Source organism: Lissotriton helveticus, chromosome 9, assembly GCF_964261635.1.
Source record: "Lissotriton helveticus chromosome 9, aLisHel1.1, whole genome shotgun sequence".
Taxonomy (NCBI): Eukaryota; Metazoa; Chordata; class Amphibia; order Caudata; family Salamandridae; genus Lissotriton; species Lissotriton helveticus.
The window spans coordinates 129,070,997-129,089,254 of record NC_136070.1 but is presented as its reverse complement, the minus strand read 5'-3'; the positions used below and the strand labels follow the sequence as shown (position 1 = coordinate 129,089,254).

Here is an 18,258-nt window from a genome sequence, read left to right as displayed (position 1 = left end):
TTTCCATAGCCACAAAAGGGGCTAAAAGCAGACAACGCTTGGCGAGAGGTGGAAGCGCGGCACAAGGATCTGGCCGTAGCCCTAGAAACCAGTCTTGTCGCAAAACAAGAGACAGCCACCAAAGGGCATGTCCAAAATTGGTGCTTGGACATCACCCGAAAAGCCAGCGGACCTCAGCTAGGTGTAGCATCTCCGTGCTACGGATGTGGAAATCGTTCTGCCGAGTGAGTCGGCAGTGCCTAGCCCATTTCTTATGGCGAATGTCACTGCATCTCTCCCTTCTGCAACCGCACAGGAGAGCACGGCCCGGGCCACCTCTGGGCATGGTGGCAGCACCTGCGTGACCGAATCCCACTCAGAGTGGAAGTAAAGGTCCAAGAGACATGCAGTGTTCACCGACCGCAGTCCTTAGCTGGAGGAAGAAAACATCTTCTTCCCAAGGCGGTCCAGCTTCTTGGATTCCCTATCAGGTGGTGCGGTAGCGAATGCGCCCTTGGAAGTCGATGCTTGGACCACCAAGCTCTCAGGGGTGGGATGTTGGGAGAGGAAAATTGGGTCGCCCAGGGCTGGGCGGTGGCGTTGGGCAATCATACTGTCCACAGGAGCCCCTGTGTAGGCCTTGGACCAAGTGCCCAAAAGAATGTCCATAAGGTCCTCATGGACCAGCAGCAGGTTCTCCGAAGAGGCAGCTGTCGGCTGAAGCACCTCGGTCAGGTGGTTAGTCCGGATAGTCACCATAGGAAGCTCAAGGTTTAGGGCCTTGGCCGCCCTACGCAACACCACTGCTTAAGATGCTCCCTCCTCCATAGCCACGGTAGGGGGAGATAGCATGCCGAGGTCTGGGGAGGTGTACAGACCACTGGCTTCGCCAAACTCCTCTTTCCAGTCCGGTTCCTCTAACTGGTCTGCCAAAGGGTCCACAGACCCCTCCCAGTCCCCCCTAGCCCACCTCTGGTAGCAACTCAGGCAATAGGGAACACCAGCGGAGAACACAGGTACAAAAGTACCGGTCAGCGCCGGTCCTGCTCCGTGTCCTTATCGAGGGGGAGGCCGGGGTCGACGTCGGCTCGGGACACTACCAGCGTCAGAGGGGCGGAGGTGTCGCCACTGGATTCGGCGGCGGAGGTATCACGAGGTCGACTGGCGCCGATTCGGATCCATGCCTGTATCCCTGGGGGACCTGCGGCGCCGAAGCCGCCGGCACCGAAGGCCTAAAGCCCCCAGCCGAGTCTACAGGGCCCTAAGGGGGAGTTCGGCTGCCAAAAGATGGAATGGAGGGCTTTGCAACAGCTACGAATTTTGGCAGGGGTCGCTCCGGCTCCAGGGAAGGTCAGAGTCAACCCAGCAGGCCCCGCGGGCGGAGCCAGACGTCTATCTTCTGCCTCCAGTGTCGGCAGATGGACAGGGAGAACGCGAAGAGCGACGGTGCTTCTTAGTCTTCTTCTTGTACTTCGACTTACCCGAAAACGTTAGAAGGGAGTGGTGGTGACGACTCCGCGACCCGTCCCGCGACCTCCCTCTCGAGGAGCGGACTGCAGGGCCTCAAGAAGCTTTTGGTACCGCTCCCACAAAGACTTCGGGTTCATGGCCCTGCAGCCGGAGAACGACTTTGGGTCGTGGTCATGCTCCAAACACCAAAGGGACACACGGTGCGGGTCCGTAACCGTCCTCAGTATGTGCCAGGAGTCACAAGCCTTGAAGCCGGTTCAAGGTCGGGATATCCCTGCGTGCACCTGGAGTCAAACAACTGAAAAGATGTCCACAAAAGTCGCAAAGAGTCAAAAAGTGACTCGAGGTACCACTCTCTCCGTATCTGCACTTGCTGGTGCGGAAAAATAAAGAACTGATGTCAGTGCGCAGGGGGCGGTGTCCAAGTAGATACTGCAACGTCATTCCAGCAACGCCATCCACCGACGCACAGGGGTACTGCTGAAGAAAAATTCTCCACATCTAGTCTGAGGCCTGGGGGTAATTCTAAGGTGAGGAATCCATAACTAATTGCCTCTTTCAGATCTTCTCTTTAACTATTGGTCCACAAGGCAGGGTGCATGGTATTTAAAGTAGGACATGAAGAAATGTAATGTTAACATGCACGCAAAAGCAATTTTTCGCTGTGGCAGGCCTTTGTCTGATGTAGAAAAATCAGACAATAGATTAAAAATATTGATACTGTATCACAGGAATAGGACTAGCCAAAAAAATAATAACTAAATAGCAACTGAGTGGAATGGTTTCAGTGCAGAGCTGCATGGCACCACCTTCCAGCGCGAAGAGGTACTAGGAAAAAAGGTTCCGGATCCAGTCTGGCGCCTCGCGATTGTTAAAAAGATAAGGAATCTACAGCTAGAAGTCTCCATCAGAAAAGAGATTTTACATGTTTTCCACGTGGAACACAGTACTTCATGTTGTGTATAGCCTGTTTCCAAATAGAATATTTTGTTGCACTGTCAAGTTCTAATTTCTCTAGTTCTATGTCTAAAAGTTATTGAACGCATCCAATAATTTATCGCAATAAATACCGTAAGCTTCATTAACCCCTTCCATGCTGCCGTCGGCAGCACTACCTCGCTGGTGCTGCCGTCGCGGCCCCGCCCATTTTTAAAACAGTCGCACTGCCGCGAAATCGCGGAAGCAGCCAATGGGTTCAATATCAGAAGGACGAAATTTAACAGGGGAAATTGTTATGGTATTTATTGTACCAGGTGAATTTAGGTGTGTTAAACCCAAAGATCGGCATGTTATTCCCCAATAATTTGTAATAGGTGCTATTTATCTAACCTGATATAAAGTACTCCATAGTATTGTTATTCTTCAGGTGCGCTAAATAGCACCTATATTGTAATCTGGCCCTACGTTTTTTCTCAAACTGTATGATCAGAACTGGGACACTCTGGTGCGCTAGAGTAGGTGTGGAGTTGGAGCACATGCTCTGGGAATGCCTGAAGTTGGGGAACTAATGGGAGAGGTGGGAGAGATATTGAATTTAACCCCGGACCGCCAATTGGATTTTGATATGGCCACATGCATATTACACTGATTTCCTCATACTTACAAGACGAAGGAGACTAGTAAGTTCGTAGATATGGGACTGGTGCTGGCTAAAAGAGAAATAACGATGCACTGGAAATCGAAAGAGGGTCCTAGCAGCAAGAGATGGAGGACTGAGATGATAAAGTGAGCTAGTGGTGAGGGTGCTGCTCGCTTCCAGCAGGCGCGGCGTCTGAATAATGAAAAGGCGCTGGACGCGGGAAGAGCATGGGAGGGGCTGGTTCAAACATTGTTAAACCAATCATCTGGGGAAGATCAAGAATAGAGTGAACGGGTTCAAGTAGGGTGCTGTAACACCCAGTATGCCATTGCGCTTTACCAGGAGGTCCATAAGGAACCATACCACGATTTTATGTTGCAGTCCCCTTGGGTCCTGGGCTCGATCCTGAACCCTAGCGTATGCCACGTAGACCATCTGTCACCACCAGGACACGTAGGAGAAGTTACCAGCACCAGACTCCGAGACCTTGGACACGCGGCTCTCCCCTCTGAGCTACGTTAAGGCGGCATTTTTAAACAACCAGGCAATCATCATCAATAGTCCTGATGATGATCCCGCTAATATAGGAGCATGGGATCGGATCGAAGCGTCGACTTTCACAAACAGTGCTGCAAATTTACCATTGTCTTTATGTATTGTAGTTACTGTCGCTTTGAGCTTGCTGTACTATGTATTGAGATGCAAGCCACGTTTTGCTCCAAAGTTATTACCTGAAAAACTACTTTATTTGCCACCTTTTTCTCCATTTTCCTTCCCTCACACTGGGTACAGGACTGTGCCCTCTTGTACATGTTTTTGTTTCTATTTTTCATATTCTATACATTGACCAAATAAATATTCCATGTCCGCTTATATGGGTGGGTGGGAGGGAGGAGGAGCAGCTGGGAGATGGGGCAGCGAATGGGCAGTCAGGAAAACATGGCTCTTCAAGCAGTCCTACTTTTAGGAATTGTAATTCTGTCTCCCTGAAATAGCACCCTGAAATAGCACCCAACAGATCCCCCGCCGCTGCTGGAGCAAAATCACGGAAGACCAACTACATGCAAACCTCGCTCTCAACCCACCCACCGACACCTCCAACATCAACGACGCCGCCTGCAACCTCAGAAGCAGGATCAACGACTGTGCCAACACCCTCGCCCCGCTGAAGAAATCCACCCACAGAGATACCAGCAAGAGAGGTAGCTGGTTCACTCCAGAACCCCTAGCCTCTAAGCGAACCTGCCGGAAACTAGAGAAGAAACGGCACGATGAAAAGACACCGGACAGCCTCGCAGGCCACAAAGACGCCATCTGCAAACACCATCACCTCATCAAGTCTGCAAGAGGACTTTCTTAAAAAACCACCTCAACAACAACGCACACAACAGCAAGGAGCTCTTCAAAATCGTAAAGGAACTCTCCAACCCCAGCTCCAACCCCAACGACATCCTGCCGTTGCAAGCCCTGTGCGACTCCCTCGCCGCCTTCCTCCAACGCAAGATCGCTGACATCCATGACAGCCCCAACAGACATCGACACTCCAGACACCCCGCACACCATCGACCACGACCCCTGCCAGCCTGGGCCAACGTGAACATAGATGACACCATCAATACCATGAGCATAATCCACTCCGACTCCCCGTCAGACCCACTCCCGCACCACATCTTCAACAAAGCCAGCAGCTCCATCGCACAACGTCATCAATCTCTCCTTCGAGTCGCGACCTTCCCAGAGAACTGGAAACACGCCGAGATAAACGCCCTACTCAAAAAACCCACAGCGGACCAGAGAGACCTCAAGAACTGCCGGCCCATCTCCCTGCTTCCATTCCCAGCCAAAGTCATCAAAAAGATCGTCAACAGACAGCTAATCTGATACCTGGAAGAGAACTGCATCCTGGACCCATCCCAGTCAGGGTTCCGCAGCAACCACAGCACCGAGACTGCCCTCATCGCTGCCACCGACATCAGGACCCTGCTGGACAACGGTGAGACCACGGCCCTCATCCTCCTTGACCTCTCCGCCGCCTTCGACACCGTCTGCCACCGCACACTACGCACATGCCTCCATGACGCAATGATCCGAGACAAGGCCCTGGAATGGACCACCGCCTTCCTCTGCCAGAACCCAGAGCTTCCGCCTCCCCCCATTCCGATCCAAAGCCTCCAAGATCATCTGCAGCGTACCCCAGGGATCATACCTCAGCCCGGCACTGTTCAACATCTACATGGCCCCGCTCACACAAGTCGACAGACAGCACAACCTCAACATAACATCCTACGCCGACAACACTCAACTGATCCTTTCCCTCACTAAGGACCCCCTCACCGCCAAATCCAACCTCCACGAAGGAATGAAGGCCGTTGCCGACTGGATGAAGATCAGCCGACTGAAGCTGAACACGTACAAGACGGAGGTCCTCATCCTCGGCTCCAACCCTTCAGCCTGGGACGACTCGTGGTGGCCTACAGCACTGGGAGCAGCCCAGACACCCACCGACCACAAACGCAACCTGGGAGTCATCCTCGACTCAACACTCTCCATGACCAAGCAAGTCAACGCAGTCTCCTCCTGCTTCAACACCCTCCGCAAGATCTACAGGTGGATCCCGACAGATACAAGAACAGTCACTTAAGCTCTCGTCAGTAGCAGACTCGACTATGGAAACGCTCTCTACCCGAAACGCCCTCTACCCGGGAGCCCCGGCCAAGCTCTTTAAAACGACTGCAACGCATTAAAAACGCCTCTGCACGCCTGATCCTTGACGTACCACGCCACAGTCACATCAACCGCCACCTGAGAAACCTGCTCTGGCTCCTCGTCAACAAGAGGATTTCTTTCAAGCTCCTCATCCACGCACACAAGGCACTCCACAAGACCAGCCCAGCCTACCTGAACAGACGACTCTTTTACATCCCCAACAGTCAGCTCCATTCCGCCGCCCTCGCCACCATCCCTCACATCCGACGAACAACCACCGGCGGAAGATCTTTCTCCCACCGGAACACCCTCCCACTGAGCCTACGACAGACCCAAGACCTGCTAGCCTTCAGAAAGCTACTCAAGACCAGGCTGTTCGACCAGTAGCCTCCCCCTTTTTTCCCCCCCAGTGCCTTGAGACCCTCACGGGTAAGTAGTGTGCTCTACAAATTCTTGATTGATTGAGTAGTAAGGAAAGAGGCCTTCTGCAGGTCAGCATCTACCTGTCACGACTGATTTGATTATTGGACTTTTAGAGCGCGTGATTGCCCGAGGGCGTCTTGGCGGTACTGTTTGATGCGCTTCAGGTAATTGCAGAAGTGCGATTTTGGCTTAGCCGGAGAACAGTCAGGTTTTTACTGCCTTTCTGAAGGCCAGAAGCGACTGGCTACTGTTTATTGTGAAGGGTAGAAGGTTCCATAGTTTGGCTGTCCTCCACATGAAGCTTCTTCCTCCCCACCTCGCCTGCCTGTACCTGGGTACAGGAAGAAGTTTAGCGTGAGTAGATCTTAGACTTCTTGCTGGGACATACCATTTAAGGTGTGTTCTCAGGTACTGTGGTCCTGATCCCTGAAGTGCCTTGTTCGGACACAAAGACTTAAACGCTATCCTTTTGTACACCGGTAACCATTGAAGGGCCCTTAGTTTGTGGGAGACTGATTCGTATCTGGGACTGTCCAGCACCAGCCTTGCTGCTGCATTCTGGAGACGTTGCAGTTTAGTTAGGTATTGGCCCTGAATCCCTGCATATAAAGCATTGCCATAGTCCAGTCTGGACACGGCCAAAGCCGTGACCACTGTTTTACGTGAATCATGGGGAATAAAAGGACATATTCTTCTGATCATTTTTAGTATATACCAAATGGTTGAAGACAGATTATTGATCTGGGCATTAATGGTCAATTTCTCATCGAATAGGACTCCCAGATTTTTGACTTTGCATGCTGGGATTGGACAGTCGCCCAGACTGTCAGGCCACCATTTGGGAGACCAGAAATCCGCATTGGAGCCCAGAAGCATAACCTCTGTTTTATCGCCATTCAGCTTTAAACAATTAAGTTGCATCATGCAGTTCCTGAGGCGTTCTGCCGTTTCAACTGCAGATGTTGTGCTGTGTCCTTCAGGATCTGAATGGAGACAGTTAGCCCTCATGCTGGGCCCACTGAGATATGAATGTCCACTACAGAACCCACATGTGCCACACAACATTTGGGATAAGAAGGATACATGAGGCTAGAAGGCCAAAAAACACCATAGCCACTCTCAAGCCCAGGACTGATCCCGTAACATTAAGATGATATCTGGAGACCCCATACTCGCTGCGACAGAGGAAAAGCTTTGAACACCACCATATTCAGAAGTGCCCAAGGAATGGAATCCTATGAGTAAGGCTCATGTGGGACTTTGGCTTGTTGTCACGAGTTTGCTGCTGTCCAGAGGTGATGTACGACTGTGGCAATCCTAACTTCAGCAACCAGTAAACAAATGTACAAAAAAACATCTACTCCTGACCTTGGGAAATGGACTGCATACACCAACAAAACTAACTCCTGAGGGTCTGAGGCAAGGCAGTAGGGGAGCACAGTAAAAGGAAAACGTTTCTGGCTCACCTTGTAATGCAAGTAACGCCCGCAGGGTATATTCAAATATGCATCCTGCAAGTCCACAGAAACCATCCAGTCCCCAGTATCTAGAGGAGGCAGGATCTGTCTCAGAGTGAAAATTTGGACCGGTCCGCCTTCAGAAAGGTGTTTAGCAGGCAGAGAGCCATAGAAGGGCTAAGTCCTCCATCCTCCTTTCAAATGTCAAAATCATGCGAATAGCATCCTTCCCCTTCTTAGATTCCTGTACGACGTGTATGGAACTCTTGGACATCGGAAGGTTGACTTGTTGCATCAGGATTGCAGTGTTCTTCGGAGAGCTGCTCTGGTGCAAGGAAAAAGGGGGTTGGAAAGGAGGGAAAGGGCAGGGTATCGCCCTTTGAACAATCTGTAGGACCACCAGTCTGAAATGATGGTGCTCCAGCAGTTGAGGAAACGCTGTATTCTGCCTCCTACCAGACAGGCATGAAGCTGGGAGGAAAAACTAAAGCAGCATGACAGTCGCTGCAGCAGGGGAGTAAGTATGAGGACTGTTACCCCTACTAGTTTGAATTGTATCTACCTGTGGCCCCAAAAGGACTAGGTGAACAGTTGCGGTACAAGTTGGGAGGGCTGAAGTGGTCTGTAACCAAGGCCCCTGGAATAGAGACAATGACATTTCTCTATTGGTGGGGAAATTATTTAGCCCCAGGGGACATGCTGTAGCTGGACTGTCCTTGAATTATTGCAGCACCAAGTCAGCTTTTTCTCCATAGAACATAGAGCCATAGAAGGACATATCCATTAGGGGTACCTTCTATATTTCCAGAAAAAAAACTATTATTTCATTCAGGTGCGTCTGATGAGCACAACACGCATGCCAATAGCTCTGCTGATGCATTCTGTAGTTTTCAAACATCCCAGAACATATACTTGGGTGCATACTGACCATTATTTATTATTTGGGACAAAGAGGCATTGAGATCTTCCCGGATGGCTGGGAATAAATCACTGTCCGTATCGCAAAATGCGAGGTTTTATTGACCCAAGAGACAAAATGATTTAAGAGTTAGAGTCCCTGAAGAAAACATTTTGTTTACATAAGCATCAAGTCTTTTTGATTCCATATGGAGAAGATTGGAAAGGTACAAATTAGAATTGACCTTACTTGTTGAGGATTGAACAATTAGGCTCTCTTTTGTGGGATGCTTGGTCAGCAACTCCGGGTCACCAGAAACTAGTGTATTTCCCCAAGCACAGATCAACTGACTGATGAGCATGATTGGTCAGAAGGGCAACAGTAATGCCTTCATTTAAAGGCAATAATGAGTTGGATAAAGCTAGCCCTGGTTGAAGCAATCAAAGTGAACACATTTGATTTAGTCTCAATAGTGTGTGACTGCAATCGTAGTGTTTTAGCTACCCTCCGAACTCTCATTGCAAATGATGCACTTTTCATCAACGGTGGATGAAGTGGAGAGTCAGGCTCTGTTTCAGGAGAGGACTCCAGCTAACTTGTATTTTAGAAGCCTATATACAATGCTTCATCAGTATAATGTATAACGAGGAGGCATCAATTCCTCTCCTTCCCCATTGTCATTGTCCTTATGGATATTGGCTCCCAGTTCTGGGTCCAAATCGGGGTAAAAAAAAAAAAATGAATGAATCCTCTGCTGATACTAACTTTGAAGCAGAGGTCAGCAACTGGAATCTGATTGCATAAGAATTGCGTGCATTTTCATGATTTCATCAAGTTACACAAGCCAGAGTGGGTAGAAGTAAGTTAGGGGACAGAAACCAGCATCAGGATTGGATCATCAACCAGCAGAGTGTGTGTCAGTACATAAGTAATTCATGTGGACCATAGCACCGGAATAGAAGTCAGTTCTGGATTCTCAGTGGGCCCATTAGCTGGTCCCAAAGAGGCAGTCGTGATCGCGGGTGGACCCGCAAGTCAAAGTGTGAAAAAGTGCCTTTTTTGGTATGGTTCGCCTCCACCTTTTCACCTGGTTTTGATGTGTTTTTCCACAATTGGAACTTCTGTCCCCTATAAGTCCCTAGTAAGTGGTACCCTGGGTACCTTGGGCCTGAGAGCGGAAGAGGTTCCCCAGGGATCCCCCTCACTGGGACCATAAAAAATAAATAATCCATATCTGTAAAACGCAAACATATCACCCCGTAAGGCGCTGGGGGCCGTTGGGAGATTAAGTGAGCAATTGCCCAGAGTCACACGATGCTGAGCTGACTGCCGCCTGGCACGGTGAGGGCAGATCTGCATGAGCAGATATGCACCCTTCAATATTAGGATTCATTCCTTAATATTGTACGCCCCAATAGAGCCATGGAAAGTACATGGGCTGGAAACTCAACAAGTTGAGTTCCACAGCACCAAGATGGCTTGACCGAACAAAGGTATGTTTGGTACCAAAACTACTCTTCAATAAATCTACACTGATGTCAGTATGAGATTTACTGTGCAAAGTACTCAGAGGACACCTCAGAGGTGATCCCTGAAAAATTACCAACGCTGCTGTGGTCTTGGACCATCTGTCACACCACCTCCCCTGGGTTGGGCCAGTTCTCGAAGAGGGAAACAAAGGCTTGCCACCTTTGTAATGCGACCCCCTTAGCCTCTGCTGCCAGCAGCAGATCGCAGCCCTCAGAGTACACCGCCACTTTGGACGGGAAAGGCAAGGTGGAGCACATCTTTCAGTCCCCACCATCTTGAAGATGGGGAGACCCTCCAATGAAGGCCAAGACTATGCCCCCATCCCCTCTGCCCAGGAAAGTGGCATGAGAGAGTGTAGTCACCTCAGGTTAGGTGCCCATTGGCCATACCTGTGAATCCCTTAAAACACCCCTACATTTAGTATTTAGGTGGCTCCCACTGACCTAGAAACTAGACCGGCGACGACCTAATAAGAAAAAAAGACATCCTGCTTAGAAGACTGAAGACGACGACCACCTTGGCCCCAGCCCTACTGGCCTCTCTACACCTTCTACAATCCATCTTGCATCAGCGACCTTTGAAACCCTGGGAGGACTGCTACAGTTGAAAAATAATCCAAACTCCTGTGGACAGCAAACCTATCCAGACAAAACCTACTCCAAGGGACTCCGGATCAAGGCGGGTCCGGATCTCCTGCCCAGTATGCACCTGACGCCCAAAGCCAGAGTCTAAGTCACTCACCGGTGCAGTGAAGTATCCCCAGAGATCCTGACAGAGTGCAGCTGGTGGTGTATGTGTAGTGCTGCTTTGTGGACACCCCCTCCCTGCGCTAACTCCCAATGCTTGGCCCCAGCAACAGATTTACCTACCTGCAAGCAGGTTGGCTCCAGGCAACCCCCAGTCTCCATTGAAAAGCATTGGGCCGAACTCCAATTTTGACCTTTGCACATGGCCACCCCTTTGCCGCTGGTGGTGGTGCTGTCTTGGTACTCACCTGACCCTTGCCCCTAGCTGACTTTTGGTCCCGAAGACGAGAATGAAATGCGTTACTTACCTGTAACAGCAGTTATCCAGTATTGGTGTCTTTCATAGATTCACATGCCTGAATCATTCCCCGTCGTCGAGATGGGAGCTCCGGTAATAGAAAAGTAATGTCCTATAGACATACATAGAGAAAAGTAGGCCTAAAGGCTTTGCCTTAGTAGCCTATCTATGTCCTTTTGTAAAAAGGACCAAAATCCTGAAGGTAGCCAATCAGCTACCACCTCCCTCTAGAACCTTCCTGCCAGGAGCCTCAGTCTCTCAGATTTTCGTACGCACCAAGCTAGGTAGACGTAACATATGTTATGGAGTGAGAGAGGAGTCCTTCCTGGGGAGGCGGGAGGGTTGCATGTGAATCTATGAAAGACACCAATAATGGATAACTGCTGTTACAGGTAAGTAACGCATTTCTTATCCAGTATTATGGGTGTCTTTCATAGATTCACATGCCTGAATCAGAATAGCAAGCAATACATTATGCACATTTGCGATGGAACATAACAAATAGTCTGAGATAATACATATCATGCGACTAGTAACCATCAGCAATACAAATAAGAAAGTAAATAAATGTGCATACCATTGCAGGACGGTGGGAAGGAGGAAGGCTCATCTTAGTAGTGCATTGTGGTTGTGTTGTCCGTCCTCACAAGCACTGCTGAGTTTTTGATAAGAGGGAGGAATGCCTGTAGAGAGTGTAGAACTGCTCTTAGTTCTAGGAGGTTGATATGTAGAGTCCTCTCTTGTTCCGTCCACTTGCCACTGATTTGCAATTCCTGAAGGACTGCACCCCATCCTTCTAGAGAAGCGTCCGTCGTTATGACGTGTGGAGTTGCTGGTATCAAGAACGTTAGACCTTTCGATAAGTTCTTGTTCGTTGTCCACCAAAGTAAAGCCTTGGTAATTTGTCTAGTGATGACTATGTGATCCTCGAAAGAACCTGTACATTGGGTCCACTGTTTGGTCAGGGCCTCCTGAAGGGGGCGCATTCTGAGCCGACAGTGAGGGATGAGTAGTATGCAAGAAGACCTCATCCCTAGAAGGGACTTGAAAGTTCGGACTTTGATGTTGTGTTTTGAAGACACTGCGGTAGCCAGAGCCATAAGTTTGTGTTTTCTTTCTTGAGATGGGAAGGCTTTGGAAGAAATGGTGTTTAGAGTTGCCCCCAGGAATGTTATAATTCTGGTGGGTTGTAAGATTGATTTCTCGTAGTTGAGAGTCAGACCTAGGTGCTGGAAAATATCGAGACAGGCGTTGGAAGACATTTGCGCGTCTGTGATAGATGGTGCTTTCACCAGCCAGTCGTCCAGGTAGGGGAAGACCTGGTGATTCTGCTGTCTCAGGAAAGCTGCCACAGGAGCCAGGCACTTTGTAAAAATGCGTGGCGCTGATTTGAGGCCGAATGGAAGGACAGTGTTGACCTGCTACTTCGAATCTTAGAAATTTTTTGTGGCGTTTGTGTATTGGGACATGGTAATATGCGTCTTGCAGGTCCAAAGACGTCATAAAGTCTCCTTCCTCTAGCGATCCTAGGATTTCCTGGATAGTCACCATTCGAAACGATTGGCTCTTCAGGAAGGCATGGAGTGCCCTGAGATCTAGAATGGGCCTCCATTTCTTCTTTTTCTGTTGAATTAAAAAGAAGCAGGAATAAAATCCCTTCCCTTTTTGAGCTGATGGGACTCGCTCTATTGCTCCCTTCTTCAGCATTGAAGAGATTTCTTGCAGGAGCAAACGAAGGTGCCTGTGTGGAAGTTTGCGAGGAGGAGTTAACGGTGGGATTGAGTCGAATTCCAATGTGTGACCATGCTGGATTAATTGGAGTACCCACCGATCAGTCGTTATCGATCTCCAGTTGTGGAGGAAGTGTGTCAATTTTCCTCCAATTTTGAGTGGACAAGACGGTGGGGGGACTGGCTGCGGGAAATGGTCATTGTCTTCCGCCGTTTTCTTCTGGGATTTACCCCTGAAGTTTGATCTCCCGTAGGAGGTCTGACGACCTTGTTGCTGCTGTCGCTGCTGATATTGTGAGCGATTTTGATTGTAGGAATAAGAGGATTTTCCTTGATATGATCCTCTGTATGAGGGCCGACCCCTTCCTCTGTGCCCTCGAAAGGACTGGTTTCTAGAATTGTAAAGTCCCGAGAGCTCTTGCAGTGTCAGTGTCTTTCTTGATCGTCTGCAAGGCCTCATCTATTTTTTCCCCAAATAGATGTTGTCCGTCATAGGGCATATCCAAAACTTTGGTTTGGACCTCTTGTCGGAAGGATGTCGCTTTGAGCCATCCTTGTCTGCGCAAAACCGCTGCGCCTGCCAGCTGTCTGAAGCCTGTCATGGCGACATCTACAGCGGAATCAATGATCTCCGACGCTTACATTTGTCCTTCTTTAAGGAGTGACTGAACCTCATCCTTCAAGTCTTCGGGTACATCCGCTAGATATGGAACGATATCTTCCCATAATTGTCTACTGTATCTGCCTAGCAGAGCAATGGCGTTGGCCACTTTTACCGTCATGGCTGACGTTGTGGCGAAACGTTTGCCGATGCCATCCAATTTCCTGCCCTCCTTGTCTGGTGGTGCTGACAGTGGCGAGGATGGATTTCTGGAATTCTTTTGAGCGGCTTGGGTGACAACCGAATCCGGCTTGGGATGTGCATTAAGGCATGTAGGTGCAGTTGACGGTGCCCTATACTTTTTATCCAGTCTAGGCACCACTATTGAAATCGATGCAGGCGTTTGCATGAGTTGCTGACCTTGTTCCCAGATGTGATCTATTATGGGAATTGATCTAGCCGCCTTTTTTATAGGATCTTTAAAGTCATATAAGAAACAATCTGTTTCCTTTGATTCCATGGTCATGTGGAATCTAGTGGCAGCTCTGTCTATTAAATTGTGGAATCCGCCGATATCCACTGGTGGAAAGTCTGAAGTGTTGGGTTCTGGAGTGGCTGGAGAATGAGCGACATAATCCTCATCGTCTCTCTTATGTGACAGGTCGTCTCGAACCTCTCCTTCCTCAGGTACATCCTCTTCCTCATCAGAAGATTGAATGTTATGAACTGTTTCCCTGTCTTGAGAAATGTCCAAAGGTGGTGGTCTTGACTTTGGAGATTGTTGTGGTTTGGTTGACGCTTGAGATTTCTCCGTGGATTCTGGGAATCGTTTCTTGTAGTCGTCGATCAAAAATTGAAGATCAGTGACTATCGCAGCTGGAAGGCATATCATTGGAGTGACTTGAGTATGCACTTGAGCCTGAACAGTTTCTTCAGTAAAAATGACGTAATCTCCATCGTCTGTACTCTGGCATTTAACATTGAGATACGACGGACTAGTAGCCTGATCGAATTGGTCGTCTTCTGATTCATCATCTTGTAACAGGCAAGATGGGGGCAGTTTTTGAACCCTACTGGGCGATGTCAAATCTGGCATAATAGGGAGTTTGGTAACCTTTTTAGATGGAATTAACTCCGCTTTTTTCCATGGCGTCGACGTTTCTCATGTGTCGACGATGCGGTCGTCGGCGGTTCCTTCGTCGTCGATGTTGTCGTCGGCGGTGCGGTTGTCGACAGTGTCCTCGTCGTCGACGATGTGGTCGTCGACGGTGCTTTCGACGTCGTCGCCGCTCTCGTCGATGACGGTGTTTTAGTCGTCGACGGTGCCTTCGTCGTCAACGGTGACTTTGGCGTCGACGGTACTCCTACCGTCGTCGATGACTTCGCCGACGGTGTGCCTGACGTCGATGGTATCTTCGTCGACGGTGTAGGCGTCGCCGTTTTTTGTTTCGTCGACGGAGCCTTGATGAACGTCGACTGCTTTTTAATCAGTATAATCGAGGACAGCGGCTTACCCATCGTCGACGATTGGGTGGTCGTCGTCGATGAGAAGGCAGACGATGCCATCGTCGTCGTCGACGTGGTGACATAGGTGTTTTTTCTCGAAGAAAAAGTCGACGAACTCGTCGACGATGACTGCGTTGGCTTTCTGAAGGTGGAGGCATCCTTCACAGACGTGTCAGATCTTACCTCAGAAGACTTTGTGGCAGTCTTTTTATGAGGAACGTCTGAATGGCTAAGGGAAGCCTCCCTTGGCCTCTTCAAGGACAGTTTCGAAGAAACTGAAGCCATTTCACTGCCCTCCGAGGACAGTACATCATAATTTTTGGTTTTGAGTCTGTTCAACCAGAGGAGCAGTCTTCCTTCTCTGTCTTTAAGAGTCTTAGTAGAGAATGTTCTACAAATCCTACATTCTTTTGGAGAATGATCAGGGTAAAGACAGTAGAGGCAAGTTTCATGCTTGTCATCGACGTGCAGTCTCTTCTTACCACAAGATGAACAGGCTCTAAACAGTCCTTTCTTCTGTTGTTCAGCCATTGTTGAAGCAAATAATCCGAGGCTTTTGTAGAAAAGAGATAAATCCAAGAAACCTGAGGAGAGCTCAGGTGGGGACTCCCTAGCACAACGTGCGGTAGAAAATCTGAGAGACTGAGGCTCCTGGCAGGAAGGTTCTAGAGGGAGGTGGTAGCTGATTGGCTACCTTCAGGATTTTGGTCCTTTTTACAAAAGGACATAGATAGGCTACTAAGGCAAAGCCTTTAGGCCTACTTTTCTCTATGTATGTCTATAGGACATTACTTTTCTATTACCGGGGCTCCCATCTCGACGACGGGGAATGATTCAGGCATGTGAATCTATGAAAGACACCCATAATACTGGATAATGTAAGTGCATTACTGCACTGACCTGTTTAACCACCATATTGTTATCCCCTTAGGATAACTTTGCACTGCCCTGAAAAAAATTCAAAGTTTCAAATTTTGAAAGTGAAAAGTATTTTTATTTAAAAGCGTACTTGCTTTATTATGAAGATCTTGGTTTTAAAAGTAAATACAAACTATATTTTTCTGAAATCGGTCTGGATATCCTTCTGGAGTAGTGTATCTATTAATAATCACTGTTGTGCAATAAATGTCTTACACTCCGTATTAGGGCGAAGGCTGCTCGCCCACACTACCAATAATTGAGCACGTTAAGTTTTACACTGAGCCTTGGATACTTTGGGGAACGCCAGGACTCTGTGCACGCAATACCCACCTAGTGGCAATATTATATATGGAGCCAGCTTCCTAAAGGCACCATATACCAGTGTGTAGGAGCATTGCTGGAAAAATTCTCCAGATTCAGTCTGGTGCAGGGGGATATTCTAATGGAAAGGAACGTGCAGTTAGAAGTATCCATGAGAAATTGAATGTCTCAAGGACAGAGACAGTCGGCATGGCTCCCCGACAAGCGCGAGGGGGGCTGGGTCCAGCATCTTCTCTCCTGCTGCCTGTATCCGGCTCCAGGTCAGAACAGGAAGCTAGTAGCTAAGCTCCCACTCCTAAGCCAATCACAACGCTCCAATGGACTTTTGTGATTGGTCTGAGCACCGTGGCACAGCGCTCAGCCAGGGGCTGTAGGGGTGGGATGTTCTCCATGCAGACTACAATGCAGCCTGCATGGAGAACACTGGAACGCGCATGACTGTTTTGTGCAGCCCAAGAGGGCCGACAAAACAGTCATTTCGCACAGGAGTGTCTACCACTCCTCCCCTGCAGCTCCACCCCGCCCCCTTACGCACTGCTACAGCAGGAGGAAAAAATAAAATGATAACATTCCGTTATCATTTTATTTCTTCCTTTCTTTCTGCTCCTGGTAGTGAGGCAACGCTCCTCCGCTTTAGCGGAGAAGCAGCCACTGCTCAAGGAAGTAGTAATGGAAAAAGAAAAATCACAAAGCTACCATTGAGAAAAAGAAAAACACCATCAATGAACAGAAAAAAACAACCAAAAATACCATGTGTTGTAAAAATGTGTTAACACGAGTAAATAATCAATACAATGATCAACTGCATAGTTGTTGAATGCTGTATTTTTATCTAAACAGAAAGTGAAATGGTGATGGGTGTTTGGATTTTTATACAAAACATGGGGTTTTAAGGATCATCATGCTGAGAGGCGTACTATAACCTAAGCTACTTAAAGTACCGCAGGAGCCTTACTATTAAAAATACTGTTCTACAAACAAAAAAAATGGAAAAAAGTATACTTTGCTCTTAACTAAACTTGAATATCATACCGGACATTCATTTTGGATGATGACAAGACGGAAGGTTTGAAAGTGGCTTTCTCAGTTAAGAGGCTCAAATTTGCAAGATTTACTGAGGTGCGTGGAGAGCGTCTTTGGCTGGCTGGTGTCCCAATAATAGAATGTCTGTTCCTTGCAGGCACTGGGCTAAAAAGTGCCACACTGTTTCCATTTTTCTATGGAGAAAAGAGGGAAGAGAAAAGCAACTTAGCACGAGATGGAAGGTCATACCTAAGATACAGTTAAGCTAAGTCATAATTTGACAATGTGTGAATAAAACCAGGGTTTGTCTTCTACCTTTAAATTGCTGACAGATACTTTCTTGCCACCTTGTTTAAGAACAGTTTTCTTATCTGCCAACATCTGGAAAAAGAAAATATGAGAAAGAAGACTTCATTGAATATATGTATCTATAATCCATCAAAATGCTGAAAAAAACAAGACATGATTGTACCCACATGAAATGTGCATTAATTAAATAAATGTTTGGGCCAAGAAGAATACATCTGCTAGGGTGAAAGAATGCATATCTATGGGGCTAATACATATGTAGAAAGAGGAGCAAAGGATTCATATAGAAACAAAGACCTATGGTATTATCCAATTACAACTGCATAACATGAAACATTTGATTATTTTAAATAAGGTTGACAAACTAACCTTTTTTTCCTGCAGTTTTTGTATTACATAACTCCAACCTCTTGCATAAGCTGTCACTTTGGGGATTAATGGGTGTAGGAAACTGGCTCTATATATACTATACCAAAATGAGGTATAGTGTGTATAGAGTACAGGTGACCCCAGAGGTAGGCAGAGGTTAAAGTTAGATAGAAACTTACTCTGTATTTGTGGTAGAGTGGTCGAGCAGTAGCAGAGGACAGTGTTAAGCATTTGATGTACACACTCAGTCAACAAATGAATTCACACACTCAAGAACTGAACTCTAGGCCAATTGGTTTTGTTCAAAAATATATACTGTTATTTTTAGAACCAAGCAAGCCTGGCACAGGTAAGCATTATATACTTTACAGTAATAAGTTGCTGAATATAGA

At 47.9% G+C, this 18,258-nt stretch overlaps 1 protein-coding gene across 1 annotated transcript in view; it reads right to left on the bottom strand.

Annotated features, from left to right (window-relative positions):
- The window catches only part of NUSAP1 (nucleolar and spindle associated protein 1), a 345,737-nt gene that overhangs the window by 146,113 nt on the left and 181,366 nt on the right, over window positions 1–18,258 (bottom strand). The window contains exons 10-11 of the mRNA XM_078659621.1: window positions 17,504–17,569; window positions 17,198–17,382 (exon numbers count right to left, since the gene is read on the bottom strand). Coding sequence (XP_078515747.1) covers window positions 17,198–17,382; window positions 17,504–17,569 — 251 coding nt within the window. The remainder of the gene's footprint in view (window positions 1–17,197; window positions 17,383–17,503; window positions 17,570–18,258) is intronic.